Raw genomic sequence first — 18164 nt, forward strand, 5'->3', positions numbered from 1 at the left:
CCCATACTGAACAAATCTATATTCCCCTGTCATAAGCCAAATTTAAATTTGAGATGTGGGTATTACTTGTACTGTAATATCAACAGGAACAATCTCATAAGATTTAGGTGACCATAAATGTCAGCCTGCAACCAACAGTTGTGACCAGAAAAGGTCAGCTCCCTTTGTGCCATCCCCACATTTTCTGCTGTCCTCTCTCGCCCAGTCATTTTATCACGCAGTCTCAGTCTGGTTATAACCTTTCACTGAACCGCTCTGAATTATCAGTAATGCAGGACATACATTTACAACACATGTCAGAATCTTTTCAGTTTAAGATTCTGAATTTTTCACCTTTGCTTAGAATGATAACATCTGTGAGAAAAGAATGTTATACGGTAAACTTAAGTCCCCTGTGAATGAAACACACATACTAAAATTAAGTGGCCTGCAAGTATTTAACATTGTGGAAATGATCATAACTACTTTCAATTTCAAACATACCAATCTTTTCTTTTATCATTTTTATACTATTTCATTATTAATTAAATGAGTGAGTGTTTGTGTAAAGGTTTACATAATAGTTCATGCCATACAAAAACAATGAAAATACTGTATAAGTATTTTACTATTATTAATCAGATTCTTAGAAATGATATGTGAATTACCTCCATTTTGCCAAAGCATCATATTATATCCAACAAGATATGTGGAGAGTATTATGCTAGGTGAAATAAGCCAGGCAGTGAAAGACAAATACCATATGATCTCACCTATAAGTAGAACCTAATTAACAAAATAAGTGAGCAAAATAGAACCAGAGACACTGAAATAAAGAACAAAACTGACAGTGACCAGAGGGGAGGGGGCTGATAACAGGGGAAAGAAAGGGATGGGTCAAGGAAGATGTATAAAGGACCTACAGAAAAAGACAACAGGGGTGGTGGGGGATGACAATGTGAGGGGATGTGGGTAGGGCAGGGAAGAATAATGGGGGGAAATGAGGACAACTGTAATTGAACAACAATAAAGTTATTTATAAAATAAAATAAAAAAATACATTCTTTTTTAATATAGTTTATTGATTACGCTATTACAGTTGTCCCATTTTCCCCCCTTCACTCCCCTCCACCCTGCACACCCTCTCCCACCCACATTCCCCCCTTTAGTTCATGTCCATGTGTCATACTTGTAAGTTCTTTAGCTTCTACATTTCCCATACTATTCTTACCCTCCCCCTGTCTACATTCTACCTACCATCTATGCTACTTATTCTCTGTACCTTTTCCCCCTCTCTCCTCCTCCCATTCCCCGGTTGATAACCCTCCTTTCAACCAATTCTGTGATCTCCATTTCTGTGGTTCTGTTCCTGTTCGAGTTTGTTTTTTTGGTTTTTTGTTTTAGGTGTGATTGTTAATCATTGTGAGTTTGCTGTCATTTTACTGGTACATGTTTTTTATCTTGTTTTTCTTAGATAAGTCCCTTTAACATTTCCTACAATAAGGGCTTGGTGATGATGAACTCCTTTAACTTGACCTTAGCTGAGAAGCACTTTATCTGCCCTTCCATTCTAAAGGAAAGCTTTGCTGGATAGAACAATCTTGGATGCAGGTCCTTGATTTCATGACTTGGAATACTTCTGTCCAGCCCCTTCTTGCCTGTAAGGTCTCTTTCGAGAAATCAGCTGACAGTCTGATGGGAACTCCTTTGTAGGTAACTGTCTCCTTTTCTCTTGCTGCTTCTAGGATTCTCTCCTTCATTTTAATCTTGGGTAATGTAATTATGACGTGGCTTGGTGTGTTCCTCCTTGGGTCCAACTTCTTTAGGACTGTCTGAGCTTCCTGGACTTCCTGGAAGTCTATTTCCTTTGCCAGATTGGGGAAGTTCTCTTTTATTACTTTTTCAAATAAGGTTTCCACTTGTTGCTCTTCCTCTTCTCCTTCTGGTACCCCTGTAATTCAGATGTTGGAACATTTAAAGATGTCTTGGAGGTTCCTAAGCCTCTCCTCACTTTTTTGAATTCCTGCTTCTTCATTCTTTTCTGATTGGTTGTTTCTTTCTTCCTTCTGGTCCATTCCATTGATTTGAGTCCCAGTGTCCTTCCCATCACTATTGGTTCCCTGTACATTCTCCTTTATTTCCCTCAGTGTAGCCTTCATTTTTTCATCTAATTTGCAACCATATTCAATCAATTCTGTGAGCATCCTGACTACCACTGTTTTGAACTGTGCATGTGTTAGGCTGGCTATCTCTTTGGTGCTTAGTTGTATTATTTCTGGAGTTTTGGTCTGTTCTTTTGTTTGGGCCTTTTGTGTGTGTGTGTTGATGTGCCTGTTAGGTAGTGAGGGGCAGAGCCTTAGGTGTTCACCAGGGCGGGGCAACCCAGTTGCTGGGTTGTAACACTGTATGTGGGGAAGAGGCCCAAGAGGGAACAATGGTGCTTGCTCTGCTCTCTGCCAGATTTCAATCACTTCCCCCACTTCTCACAAGCAAATTGGGCCCTTCTGGTGCTGATTCCCATGTGGGTGGGTTTGAGTACATTCTAGGACTCTGTAGGTCTCTCCAACAAACTCTCCTGTGAGGCTGGGAGTCTGTTCCAGCACCTCAACCCCCTACAGGTGTTTTCAATCAGTGTTTTGAGGCTTTATTCCCCCTTGCTGGGACCCTGGGTTGTGTGGTCTGTCTTGCTCCCCAGTTTTCCCTGGTTTATCTGCATGCAAATGTGGGACCATCAGGTCCTCCAGCCGCCACTTTGCCACAAGTCCTCTCCACCCAGCCGCCCAACTCCACCCCTCCTACAGTCTGGATGAATGTTTCTTCTTTAACTTCTTGGTTGTTGGACTTCCATACAGTTCAATTTTCTGTCAGTACTGGTTGTTTTCTTGTTTCTAAATTTTTGTTGTCCTTATTTTGGTTATGTGAGGAGGCACAGTATGTCTACCTACGCCTCCATCTTGGCTGGAAGTCCCCATAAAATACATTCTTAATTAAAAAAAAACATAACTTGGGGACCTTAAAGACCCATGCACAAGAGTTGTTGACTCCCACTTCATAAAGCTTTTCTCACACTTGGCTCTCATAACCTAAATGGCCCGGGTGGTGGCCAGTGGTGCTAACAAGAAAAATGAACTAACCTGCAAGATTTGCAGGGTATCATCACTAATAATATTAAGCCCTTCATGCCCAGACTCAAAGAGGCATAAGTAGGACCGAGGGGACCCTCTGTACATCAAATTTTTGGTGTGTAGGGTTTAAGTTAACGGTAAGCAGCAATGAGACAGACAGTTCAGTTCTTGGTCACCCATCACCACTCTGCTACTTTGGCCATCATGGCTGAACCCCAGAAACCACAGTGGGTAAAAGTATAAGAATGGCTAGAAGCAGGGAAGAACCTTGAAGCTACAGCAAAAGTGGGTGTACTCCTAGGCTAGAGACCACCACATTTTTTCACAAATTTCTTTTCTTTTGAGAATGATCATTATCTACACACTTAAAAACATTGTTTTTCTTCATTTATAAGATAAAATGCATTTTAAAAGTTGTTATAACATCCAAAAGGAAGGAATCAAGTAAATAAACAATGGGAACCCATAGGGTAGAATACCAGACAACCATATAAAGTAACTTTTAGAGGAATATGTTTAAAGGGTAAAATAATTCTCAATGTATTACTTAAAAGTGGAGTTAGCTTTTTACACATCTAATCTTTATTTTGTAAAACTAAGTGTGATTTTACTGGTTTCTGTTTTGCATGCACATGTATCAGGGAAAGAGAGATAGAGAGATGCTATGCATAACAAAAAACACTGATTAGATATATACAAAGATTAATAATGGATGGTGAGATTACCAGCAATTTTTATTTCCTTGTGCTTTTTTTATGTCCTATGTTTTCCACAATAAACACACATTCATCATTTTCATAAACAGAAAAAGCAAAAAAGTTACTTTTTAAAGGAATAGATCTTTCAACTCTCCCCCCAGAATGTAACTTCAATAGAAATAGCCAAATGACCACAAAGAAATAAATCAGCAAATCTGTAAAACCAAAGTAAATGACCACAAGGTGAGACCACCTCGATCAAATACAATGTTAGTATCTCTCCGAGTCAGATAGACTCACCGGCTATCTCGATCCCACAGCAGTATCCGTATGTGATTGATAATGGACGGCTGACCTAGCTTAATCTCAATGCCAGAACGGCAGTCATCATCAATTGGATGCCTCGAAAATCCATGGTCCAAATCATAATTTTGAGTATCACCATCTAGTAAGGCAGATTTCAGCTCTCCTTTTACAACCTGGGCTCCATACTTCATAGTTGCAATGTTTTCTTCTGGTACTACAGTTAAAAATACAAAAAACACAAGGTTAATGGTTAGTTATTAAATCATTCTATAATTGGGAGGAAAAATAAAATGCTAGCATTCTAGTTGATTCTTGTATGTGCAGTTAATTTTAAAATGGCAGAGAAAAGTCTATGGAAATAGAAGATATGAAATGTCTATAAGGGATTAAGGTACCACCCACAGTTTAAATTTAATGACACCATCATAGCCACAAAGTGTTTGGGACTAATATTAAGAAAAAGTTGATAGTACTGGGGGAAAAACATGTACTAACATAAACAAATCAGCTCTGCTGAGTTCCTTCTATTAGTAACTTTAATTTAATATCTACTGGACAAAAATAGCAGGTAAGATAACCTATACCTGCCATCTGGACTGGACACAATGTAGAAAAAGCAAACAGGTCAGACATCTGATAAAATAACAGAAAAAGAGAGTTTCCAATATAGAGAGCTATTGGTCATACATGAGTGTGCTAAATCAATTAATTTACCTAATATATATATATATATATTTAAAAGAAGATATGTTTTTACTTCACTTGAGTATTTTTAAAAATGAAAATTCAGACAGTCTGTCATCAAAATCAGTATTATGGTTATAAGTAAACACCCTTCCTTCTCCAGCAGTAGATTTATTAAGTGTCAATCATTTCTGGAACTCTGAAATCGTCTATGCACATTTTGCTTCACAGATCTGGAACCCACCCTCCAGGTGCTAACATTCTAAAACCCACACTCTCCATGGACAGACCAGAGGCAGCATAAAATAGATGTCCAGATGAGCTTCAAGACAGTTTTAAATAGTGTTCTCCACCTTTAACCATGTGTGTCACTTTGGGATGTTACCTCCTCTGAATTTAAATTTCTCAATAGGGCAATATCTATCCCCCAGGTGTTTCTGTTTTGTTTGTCTGTTTGTTTTGTTTCAAGGATTAAATTAGATGATGTCTGCAAGGCACACAGTAAGCTCTAAAAAAAGACCACCATTATTATTATGAACCGCATTTTTAAAAGCACACAATAATAAAAGAACTAAGCAAGTTTACACACTGTAAAAAAATAGTGAATTCTCACAGTACATATACATCTGGGCTATCTGATTTGAATAGGGTAAAGTATGAGCCATAATTAGGCTCTTAGGGAAATGTAATTCATTATTGCAGATTACCTGAAAAATGTGGGGTTTAAAATTTTTTTCAGGCCCAAGCCAGATAGCTCAGTTAGAGTGTCATCCTGATATGCCAAGGTTGCAGGTTCAGTCTCAGGTCAGGGTACGTACAAAAATCAACTAATAAATGCATAAATAAGTAAACAACAAATCAATGTTTTTCTCTGTCTCTCTCTCCCCACAGCCTCTCTCTATCTAAAAGTCTACCAATCAATAAATTAATTAAACACAGTTTTAAATTTTTTTTCAAATGAAGATAGGTAAGAGAATGGCTCCAGAAGTCAATAATAAGTGCAAGTGAAATGCAATTGGGGTGGTGTAGTTAACTTGCAAAAACTAAGGCAACTCAGATGCAAAACAAAATAAAACTTAGTCATGATCAATTCCTTACCACCGGAAGCTTAAATGCCACAGATTTATAATTTTTTAGTTCTATTAGATCATGGTAATCAGAGATGTTGTTCATATTTTTTTTTAACAAACCTTATTAATTCCTTTGACTTGCTCCTCTTCAAAATCCTTTGAGCAGTAATCCTTTGAGTAGTAATATTACTACTACATGCATTTTGCAGATGGGGAAGTAGGGGCAGGAGAAAGTTTAGATGGATTTTCTTGCCCAGGGTCATACAGCCAGCAAGTATCAGAGTTGCAATCAGAACACAGGCAGTCTGCCTCCAGTGTCCCTACTCTGCCACCTCCCTTGTGAATGGTTTCTGATGGGAAGAACATATTTACCCCCTCTTTCTAATCCCTTCCTTCTAAGGTGATCTAAGACCCAGTGGAAGGAAACAGACAGTATAATATATTTTTTTTAAAGTTGTACTTAAAGCAAGAAAACCTAAGTTTGAGACACAAGCTCTACCACCAACTAGCTGAGAGAGGTCTCTTGGTCTCTGTTAATCTGTTTTCTCATCTAAAGATAACACATTGCCCAACCCACCCAAAGAATTACTATTAAAATTATGCTATAAATAATATATGCTAAAATACTGTATAAGAATAAAGAATTTGATCAGTTAAAAAACATTCACTGCAGACTCATTCTGTACCATGTACCACGTGAGGGGTCTAGGACTACCTCAATAAACTACACAGATAGGCCCTCCCTCCTGGTGCCTCCTAGAGATCAAGCACTTTATAAACCAAGCAAACAAACAAAAGCTTCAAATTTGTGCTTTTCAAATATCAATGATATGTAACTACTTGGTAAAAGGAAACATGAATCCCTTATTATTAGGTATAAGATGTGCAGTCCAAAGTCTGTTGCTGCTGACCAGTGAAACCATCTCCTCCAGTTCTGACACCACTAGGCAAGACCAAGGAAAATGGGAACATGAACTTTCAGATTTAGGAACTGTCATTACCCTTTGATTTTCTCCAAACATAAGCTTCTTCACCTCTACAATTTACCAAGCTAGAAATAACACTAGGCACAAGAGTTGCAAGTGACTGTAACTAAGAACCTAAAATGGAAATGAAACTTCTAGCACAAGTCTAAGTCATCTTTTGAAGTTTATTTCAAGGGTACTCGGGAACTTTTCTAACTCTTCTTCATACGGATTCTCTGAAAGTATCTTTCGCTTTAAAATGGGCATCATTTACACAGTGCAAATTCTCTGATGGTAACTATAATCTGAGTACCAGGATAAAAATATAACTCCAAGTATTATTTTTTAAATCTGTAGCTAAATGATGAATTCAACACAAAACGTGAACATGAGAAAATTGAAGTCATAATAAAATAATTCAAACTATAAATATCCTTACTGCTTATATTTGTCTATCAGTAGAGAAAAAAAGCTCTGAAAAAATATGGTGGAGGGTCCTGGCAAGATGGCAGCAGAGTAGAAGGATCTTTCTCACACCTCCTCCAGAACCAATTGGAAATAAAACTAAAGAAGAGAACACCTACCCCAAATAAATAACTGAGGACTACCTGAAAAAGAGATTGTTAACCAGGGACAGCCAGGAACCAATTAAAGAATGGTAGGAAGGACAGGAATGTGAAGGGGGACTGCCCGTTCCTATGGCCAAGGTTATGGGGTGGCTGTGGGAGCTTCCCCTGGAGAAAAGCCTGGACCCCAGACCTGGCTCCCAAGCACGGAGAAGCACCAGTGCCAGGATGAGCCACCCATGTAGTACCCCACGGTAAAAGGCCTCAGGGTTTTTGGCTGCTAGGGAGAGATGAGACGGCTGGGGGTTTTTTTTGTTTTTCCCTTAAAGGGGCCAAAAAATAGGTTGTGTTTACAGCCGCTCAACTTAGGCTCGGCGAAGGGAAGACAACACGGACTGGAGAGTCTGCAGTGGGAGGCATTGGGGAGAGATGTGGGGTAGCAGCTGTGAGGATTTCTGTAACAGGATATACCTGGATCCCACTGCAGCCATCTTTCTTGAGAAGAGCAAGCCCTTCCCAAGGGAAAAGCATTACCCCATTCTTTGGGGTACCGCTCGCCCCACCCTATGGAATCTTTCTCGCCCCTTCCTACATCTCTTTTTTGTCTGTTTTTTGATTTGTTTTTTTTGCTTTTCCCCCGCTTTCCTTCTTTCATTTTTCCTACCCTGCTTTTTAACTCCTGCTAAGGAAAGAGCAACATACACAGACTCATGGGGTGTCAGAGACTGGCTTCAGAGTACAGCCATTCCATACACTTTCCTGGGAACCACACTGGCCCTTGCCCCTTATGGGAAAGCCACAGAAAAACACCCTCCTAGTTTCTGGTAGACCCCAAATCTGGGCTCTGGAGGCCCCATGCACTAGCCTCATAGGGACTCTGCCCTGCTAAATTCAAGAAAATAATCCCAGACAGACTCAGATGAGTGGCTTGGGGGGTTTAGGGAACACACCCACCAACTTCCCTAAAATTTGAAAGACACCTCCCACAGGAGATCTAGGAGTCCCATCCTCCTGATTGCACCAGAAGCCCTCTCAGAAGCAGTCAGGTCAGCAACTAGTCTAAGACTGACTGCAGGCCAGCAGGCAGAGGTGGGTGCAGGTGGATGATGCCCTGCCTTGGGACATTTGCTGACCTACCCCTGGGCCCAGTGCTGATAAAACCAGCCTTGTGGCACAGCTTGGCCCATACAGTGCACAGCCAAGCCTGGAGGAAACAACCACAAACTGTGAATCGCTTCTAGCTTCAAATAGGCTACTAAGGGCTAGACGTGGACAGCATTGGACATTGGCATACACCAGCCTCACACAACATGAAAGCTGTATTCAAAGGAAGAACCCAGCAGGCAAACACTAACCTCTCCTAAGATGAAGTCCACTTTGTTCTTTTTCACTGTTTTCATTATTTTTTCCTTTTCGTAGCCTTTTTATTATTTGTTAAAATTGTCTTCTATTTTTGTTGCTCTTTCTTTCATATCTCTTATTTTACTCTTACCTTGGCTTACACCATTTCCCCCTTATTCTTTCCTATTCTTACTTTTGTTATTCTTTGTCTTTCTTTTTCCCTTTCCTTCATTTTCCTCTTTCTATTCATTACTCGTATTAGTTCTCTTCCTCTTCTCTCATAATCATGTTTCTTTCCTTTGGTCTTCTCTTATTCTTTTTCACCCACTCCCTTACTCCACTATTTTATTTCTCTTTCCATTTTTATTATTCTTTGCTCTTTTCTCATTGATTTTGCTGTTGTTGTTGGAGAAGGAGACTTGCTTTGGTTTCATTTTTTTGTATTGTTTTGCTTTGTTCTGTCAGCACCTGTACAACAGCACATGGTGGGTTTGAGCCTCTCAGTCAGCCAGCAGGAGAAGAGATCCCAACAAGAAATGGACCAACAACAATCAGGACCCATATACAACAGGGGAGCTCATAACCCACAGAAGGACATTCCTAGAGCATCCAGCTCAGGAGATCAAGAAGACTGCATCACTGGGTCCCCCAGGACTCCTGCCACCCCACTAAGACAGTAACTCAAATACAGTTCTATCTAATACACAGAAACAAAAAAAAAGAGAGAGCTAAAATGGAGAGACAAAGAAACAATGTCCAAACAAAAGAAAAGGAGGAATCCCCAGAAAAAGAGCTAAATGAAATTGAGACAAGCAAATCAACAGATACAGAGTTCAAAGTAATGGTTATGAGGATGCTCAAGGAACTTAGTGAGAACTACATCAGAATGAGAAATGACATACAAACTATAAATAAGAACCAATTAGAAATGAATGAAGTATCTGATATGAAGAATAAACCAGAAGGAATAAAAAGCAGGTTAGATGAAGCAGAGGATCAAATCAGCGATTTAGAAGACAAGGTAGAAAAAAACACATACAGCAACAAATAGAAAAAAGACTTAAAAAAAAAAGAGGATGGTTTAAGGGAGCTTTGAGACAACATAACACCTAATATTCATATCATAGGGATGCCAGAAGGAGAATGAGAGCAAGGAATAGAAAACCTGTTTGAAGAAATATGATAGAAAACTTCCCCAACCTTGTGAAGGAAAAAGTCACACAAGTTCAGGAATTACACAGAATCCAATCAAGATGAACCCAAAGAGACCCACACCAAAACACATCACAATTAAATGAGCAAAGTTTAACAACAAAGAGAGAATCTTAAAGGTAGCGGGACAGAAACAGGTAGTTTACCTACAAGTGAGCTCCAAGGCTGGCAGCTGATTTCTGAACAGAAATACAATGGACCAGAAGGGATTGGCCTGATGTATTTCAAGTAATGAAAAGCAAGAACCTACAATAAACACTACTCTATCCAACAAGGATGTCATTTAAAATAGAAGGCAAAATAAAGACCTTCCTGCTCCAAAAAAAAAAGGGTAGAGGAGTATATTTATACCAAACTAGCATTGTAAGAAATATTAAAAGGACTGCTTTAAGAAGAATAGAGAGAGAGGAACACAGGTTCAAAAGGGAAAAAGGGCAATGAATAAGTACCTATCAATAATAACTTTAAAATGTAAACAGATTAAATGTTCCAATCAAAAGACATAGGGTAGCTGAATGGATAAGAAAACATGAACTGTATATTTGCTGTCTACAAGAGATCCACCTTAGAACAAAAGATTTTCACAGGCTGAAAGTGAAGATACGGAAAAAATATTTCACACACAAACAGAGACAAAAAGAGCTACGACAGCAATACTTACATCTTACAAAAGACTTCAAAACAAAGGCCATAACAAGATAAATAAAAGTCACTACATAATACTAAAGGTATTAATCCAACAAGAGGATATAACCCTTGGAAACATACATGCACCCAATATAGAAGCACCTAAGTATATAAAGAAAATCTTGAAGGACTTTAAGGAACAGATCGACAGCAATATAGTCATTATATGGGATTTTAACACACCACTATCATCAATGGACAGATCTTCCACACAAAAACTCAACAAGCAAACAACTATCTTAAATGAAACACTAGACTGAATGAATTTAATTGCCATTTATAGAACGTTTCATCCCGAAGCAACAGATATACACATTTTTCTTGAGTGCACGTGGATCAAAGACAGACCAAATGGTAGAACAATCTTGGTAATAGATCTTAACAAATCTAAAACAATTGAAATCATGTCAAGCATCTTCTTGGATCACAATAGCTTACAACTAGAAATAAACCACACACACATACACAAAAAAAATAAAAAATATTCAAATACATGGAAGTAAATAGCATGTTATTAAATAATGAATGGGTCAACAATGAAATCAAAAAGTACCTGGGAACAAATGAAAATGAACAAACAACAACACAAAATCTATGGGACAGGCAAAAGCAGTTCTCAGAGAGAAGTTCACAGCATTACAGACCTACCTAAAGAAAACAGAAAAATCTCAAATAAACAACCTAATTCTACAACTAAAAGAACTAGAAAAACAATAAACAAAGCCCAAAGTGATAGAAGGAAGAAAATAATCAAGATCAGAGCAGAATAAATAATATACAGACAAAAAACACAATTAAAAAATCAATGAAACCAGGAGTTGGTTTTTTGAAGAGATAAAGAAAAATGATTAACCTTTAACCAGACTAATCAAGAAACAAAATACCTAAAAATGTTTTAAAAATCAGAAATGAAACAGGAAAAGTAACAACAGATACCACAGAAATACAAAGAAATGTAAGAAAATACTTTTAACTATATGCCAAGAAAATGGACAACCTGGTTGAAATGGTTAAATTCCTAGAAACATACAATCTTCCAAAACTGAATCAAGAAGAAGCAGAAAACCTGAATAGACAGATAAAAACTAGTGAAATTGAAGCAGTAATCACAAAACTCCAGGCAAACAAAAGTCCTAGACCAGGGAGCTTCACAGGTGAATTTTACCAATTGTTCAAAGAACTAACACCTATCCTTCTCAAACTATTCCAAAAAATTCAATAAGAGGGAAGACTTCCAAACATTTTTTTACAAGGCCACTATTATCCGGATTCCAAAACCAGGTAAAGATACAACAAAGAAAGAAAATTAGAGGCCAATATCCCTGATGAACACTGATGATAAAATCCTCAAAAAAATATTAACAAACTAGATCTAGCAATACATAAAAAGATCATACACCATGACTAAGTGGGATCTATCCCAAGGATGCAAGGTTGGTACAATATTGGTGAATCAATAAATATGATGAATCAAACAAAAAGAAAGATAAAAATCACATGATCATATCAATAAATGCAGAAAGCATTTGATAAAATCCTGTGCCCATTTATGACAAAAAAAAAAAAAAAAAACGAAGCAAACTGGGAATAGAGGGTGCATACTTCAACATAACAAAAGCCTTATATAAAAAACCTACTGCCAATATCATACACAATAGGCAAAAACTAAAAGCACTTCCCTTAAGATAAGGAACAAGGCAAGGGTGTCTGCTTTCAGGACTCTTATTCAACATAATACTGGAAGTCCACGCCACAGAGATCAGATGGGAAGAAATAAAGGTATCCATATTGGATACTTGTCATTGTCTGCAGATGACATGATAGTGTACATGGAAAATCCAGTAGACTCCACCAAAAAAACTACTCAACCTAATAAGTAAATTTGGCAAAACAACAGGATACAAAGTCAATATTCAGAAACTGAAGGTATTTTTATGGTTTTATTTTTTAATATATTTTATTGATTACACTATTACAGTTGTCCCATTTTCCCCCCTTCACTCCCCTCCACCCTGCACACCCTCTCCCACCCACATTCCCCCCCTTTAGTTCATGTCCATGTGTCATACTTGTAAGTTCTTTAGCTTCTACATTTCCCATACTATTCTTACCCTCTCCCTGTCTACATTCTACCTACCATCTATGCTACTTATTCTCTGTACCTTTTTCCCCTCTCTCCTCCTCCCATTCCCCGGTTGATAACCCTCCTTTCAACCAATTCTGTGATCTCCATTTCTGTGGTTCTGTTTGAACTGTGTTAGGCTGGCTATCTCTTCGGTGCTTAGTTGTATTATTTCTGGAGTTTTGGTCTGTTCTTTTGTTTGGGCCTTTTTTGTGTGTGTGTTGATGTGCCTGTTAGGTAGTGAGGGGCAGAGCCTTAGGTGTTCACCAGGGTGGGGCACTGGTGAACAGTTACAACCCAGTTGCTGGGTTGTAACACTGTATGTGGGGAAGAGGCCCAAGAGGGAACAATGGTGCTTGCTCTGCTCTCTGCCAGATTTCAATCACTTCCCCCACTTCTCACAAACAAATTGGGCCCCTTCTGGTGCTGATTCCCATGTGGGTGGGTTTGTGTACATCCTGGGACCTGTGGGTGTCTCCAATGAACTCTCCTGTGAGGCTGGGAGTCTTTCCCAGCACCTCAACCCCCACAGGTGTTTTCAATCAGTGTTTTGAGGCTTTATTCCCCCTTGCTGGGACCCTGGGTTGTGTGGTCTGTCTTGCTCCCCAGTTTCGCCTGGTTTATCTGCATATGAATGTGGGACCACCCAGCCCGCCATCCACCTTGTGCATTGCACCACTCCAAAATCCGCTGCCTCGCTGGTTCTGCCAGCCGCCCTGCCATGAGCCCTCTCCATCCCAGCTCCCCTACTCTGTCCCTCCTACTGGTCTGGATGAATGTGTCTACTTTAACTCCTTGGTTGTTGGACGTCCATACAGTTCTACCATGAACTTACACCATACACACAAACAAACTCAGATGGATAAAAGACTTAAATATAAGTCACAACACCATGTAAGTCCTACAGAACATAGGCAGGAAAATCTCAGATATTCCACGCAGAAATATTTTCATTGATATGTCCCCAAGAGCAAGGGACATAAAGGAAAGAATAAGCAAATGGGACTTCACCAAAATAAAAAGCTTCTGCACAGCTAAAGAAAACATCAGCAAAATGAAAAGGGAACCAACCATATAGGAAAATATATTTGCCAATGACACCTTGGAAAAGGTTTTGATCTCCAAAATATATAAAAACTCACACAACTCCACTCCAGGAAGAAAACATCCCAATTAAAAAATGGGATAAGGATCCAAACAGACACTTCTCCAAGGAGGACATACAGAGGGCTCAGAGACATATGAAAGGATGCTCAGCATCACTAGCCATCAGAGAGATGCAAATTAAAACCACAATGAGGTCCCACTTCACACTGGTCAGAATGGCCAACATAAACAAATCAACAAGCAATAAGTGCTGGTGAGGTTGTGGAGAAAAGGGAACCCTAGTACATTGTTGGTGGGAATGCAGACTGGTGCAGCCCCTGTGGAAAACAGTATGGAATTTCCTCAGAAAACTAAAGATGGAACTGCCTTTTGATCTGGCAATTCCATTGCTGGGACTATATCCTAAGAATCCTGAAACACCAATTCGAAAGAACCTATGCACAATTTACAAGAGCCAAGTGCTGGAAGCAACCTACGTGCCCATCAGTAAATGAGTGGATCAATAAACTATGGTACATTTACACAATGGAATACTACACAGCAGAGAGAAAGAAGGTACTCCTACCCTTCACGACAGCATGGGTGAATCTGCAGAGCATTATGCTAAGGGAAGTACGCCAGGTGGTGAAACACAAATACCATTTGATCTCACCTATAAATGGAATCTAATCAACAAAACAAACAGGCAAGCAAAATATAACCAGAGACACTGAAATTAAGAACAAACTGACAGTAACCAGAGGGGAGGAGGGAGTGAAATAACAGGGGAAAGATGGGAAAGGGTCACTAAAGAACATTTATAAAGGACCCATGGACAAAGCCAAAGGGAGGTAAGATTGAGGGAGGGAGATAGAACGGGGGAAACTGGTGGTGGGAAAATGGAGACAACTATGTTCGAACATTAATAAAAAGTGATAAAATTTTTAATTAAAATAAATAAATTAATTATTTTTTTTAAAAGTGTTTCCCTTAAGATCAGGAACAAGACAGGGGTGTCTGCTTTCATGCTTCTTATTCAACATAATACTGGAAGTCCATGCCCCAGAGATCAAACAAGAAGAAGAAATAAAAGGCAACCATATTGGAAAGAAGGAAGTAAAACTGTCATTCACAGACAATAAGATATTGTACACAGAAAACCCTATAGGCTCCACCAAGAAACTACTAGACCTAATAAATGAATTCAGCAAAGTAGTGGAATACAAAGTCAATATTCAAAAATCAATGGCATTTTTATATACCAATAATGAACTATCAGAAAGAGAAAGTAAGAAAAGAATCCCATTTACTATTGCAACAAAAATAGCAAAAAAGTACATAGGAATAAATTAACCAAGGAGGGCCCTGGCTGGCGTAGCTCAGTGGATTGAGCTCGGGCTGTGAACCAAAGTGTCACAAGTTCAATTCCCAGGCAGGATACATGCCTGGGTTGCAGGCCATAACCCCCAGCAACCGTACATTGATGTTTCTCTCTCTCTCTCTATCTCCCTCCCTTCCCTCTCTAAAAATAAATAAACAAAATATTTAAAAAATTAACCAAGGAGGAAAAAGGTCTGTACTCAGAAAACTATAGACACTGAAAAAAGAAACTGAGGAAGATACAGTAAGTGGAAGCATATACCATGTTCATGAATTGGAAGAATTAAAATCATTAAAATGTCCATCCTACCCAAAAAAACAATCTATATATTCAAAGCAATTCCTCTTAAAATACCAATGGCATATTTTACGGATCTAGAACAAATATTCCAAAAATTTATATGGAACCAAAAATGACCCTGAATAGCCTCAGCAATCTTGAGAAAGAAGAACAAAGTTAGAGGGATCACAATACCTGATATCAATCTATACTATAAGGCCACTGTAATCAAAATAATCAGGTACTGACATAAAAACAGATACACAGATCAATGGAACAGAACAGAGGGCCCAGAAATAACCCACACCTTTATAATCAGTTAATATTTGACAAAGGGGACAAGAGCATACAGTGGGTAAAGGCAGCCTCTTCAATAAATAGTGTTGGGAGAACTGGACTAGTACATGCAAAAAAATTAAACTAGACCACCAACTAACATCATACACCAAAATAAACTCAAAATGGATAAAAGACTTCAATGTAAGTTGTGATACCATAAAAATCCTAGAAGAAAACACAAGCAGAAAAATTTCAGATATCTCACATAGCAATATTTTTGCCAATATATCTCCTGGGGCAAGGGAAACAAAGGAAAAAAATAACAAATGGGACTAGATCAAATTAAAATGCTTCTGAAAGCTAAAGAAACCATCATCACAATGAAAAGGGAATCCACTGTATGGGAGAATATATTTGCCAATGATACATCAGACAAGTGTTCAATCTCCAAAATATATAAAGAACTTATAAAACTCAACACCATGAAAACAAACAATCCAATTAAAAAATGGGCAAAGGGCTTAAATAGACACTTCTCCAAGGAGGACATACAGATGGCCCATATACATATGAAAAAATGCTCAACATCACTAGCCATAAGAGAGATGCAAATTAAAACCACAATGAGATGTTACCTTATACCTGCCAAAATGGCTATCATTAATAAATCAACAAACAAGTGCTGGCAAGGATGTGGAGGAAAGAGAACCCTAGTGCACTCTTGGTGGGAATGCAGGCTGGTGCAACCACTGTGAAAAGCATACAGTTACCTCAAACAATTAAAAATGGAACTGCCTTTTGACCCCACATTTCCACTACTGGGAATATGTCCTAAGAATGCCAAAAGATCTATTAAAAAGAATATATGCACCTCCATGTTCACAGCAGTACTATTTACAATAGCCAAGATACGAAAACAGCCTAAGTACCCATCAGTAGATAAGTGGATTAAAAATCTGTGATACATTTCACAATGGAATATTACACTGCAGTAAAAAGAAGAAATTCTTAACTTTTCTGACAGCATGGATGGAACTGGAGACTATTATGCGAAGTGAAATAAGCCAGGTGGTGAAAGACAAATACCATATGGTCTCATATTTAAGTGGAATCTAATGAACAAAATGAACAAACAAGCAAAATAGAACCAGAGGCATAGCAACATGGATCAGACTAGTAGTTGTAAGAGGAGAGGGAGGACGTGGAGACTGTTTCAAAGAAGGTGAAAGGATTAGTCAAAAAATATATATGAAGGACCCATGGATATGGACAATGGTGTGGGGACTGACTGTGGAAGCAGTGGGTGAATTGGGTGGAGGGGGACAAAGAGGGGAAAATTGGGACAACTGTTATAGCATAAACAATAAAATATTTAAATTCTAAAAGTATATAGTGTGGTAGGTATTATAGGAAATAGTAACAATAGTTTTCTTTACATTTGTCATTTTTTAAAGAATATTTTATTGATTATGCTATTACAGTTCCCCCGTTTTCCCCCTCAATGCTCCACTCTCTCCTGTACCTCCCTTCCCTCTGGCAATCCCCCACTTAGCTCATGCCCATAGGTCATGCATATAATTCTTTGGCTTCTTCATTTCCTGTATTATTCTTAACATTCCCCTGTCTACTTTGCGCCCACCAATTAAGTTTCTTAATCTCTGTACCTTTTCCCCCATTCCTCTCCTTCCCCCTCCCAACTGATAACCCTCCAAGTGATCTCCATATCTATGATTCTGTTCCTGTTCTGCTTATTTGCTTAGTTTGTTTTTAGATTTGATTCAGTGGTTCATAGTTGTGGGTTTGTTGTCATTTTAGTGTTCATAGTTTCGATCTTCTTTTTTTTTCTTAAATAAGTCCCCTTAATATTTCATATAAGGGCTTGATTATGATGAACTCCTTCAGCTTTACCTTGTCTGGGAAGCACTTTGTCTGCCCTTCAATTCTAAATAATAGCTTTGCTGGATAGAGTAATTTTGATTATAGGTCCTTGCTTTTCATCACTTTGAATATTTCTTGCCAGTCCCTTCTCGCTTGCAAAGTTTCTTTTGAGAAATCAGCTGATAGTCTTATGGGATCTCCTGTGTAGGTAAATGGCTCCTTTTCTCTTGCTGCTTTTAAGATTCTCTCTTTATCATTAACCTTTGACAGTTTAATTATGATGTGTCTTGGAGTGGGTTTCTTTGCATCCATCTTGTTTGTGACTGAGTTTCCTGGACTTGTATGTCTATTTCCTTCACCAAATTAGGGAAGTCTTCTTTCAATATTTTTTCAAATCAGTTTTCAATTTCTGGCTCTTCCTCTTCTCATCCTGGCATTCCTATGATCCAGATGTTGGGACTTCTGGAGAAGTCCCAGAGTCTTCTTATTCTCTCAATTTTTTTGTG

The 18164-nt window shown here is 38.5% G+C and overlaps 1 protein-coding gene across 4 annotated transcripts in view; it reads right to left on the bottom strand.

Moving 5' to 3' along the window:
• BTBD9 (BTB domain containing 9) overlaps window positions 1-18164 on the bottom strand; it is a 454104-nt gene that overhangs the window by 361026 nt on the left and 74914 nt on the right. For all 4 annotated transcript variants that reach the window (XM_045843294.1, XM_045843293.1, XM_045843295.1 and 1 more), the window contains exon 5: window positions 4103-4322. In XM_045843294.1, coding sequence (XP_045699250.1) covers window positions 4103-4322 — 220 coding nt within the window. The remainder of the gene's footprint in view (window positions 1-4102; window positions 4323-18164) is intronic.

The sequence above is a fragment of the Phyllostomus hastatus genome, unplaced genomic scaffold (genome assembly GCF_019186645.2).
Source record: "Phyllostomus hastatus isolate PE091 unplaced genomic scaffold, TTU_PhHast_1.1 phas_contig_40, whole genome shotgun sequence".
In the NCBI taxonomy this organism is placed as follows: Eukaryota; Metazoa; Chordata; class Mammalia; order Chiroptera; family Phyllostomidae; genus Phyllostomus; species Phyllostomus hastatus.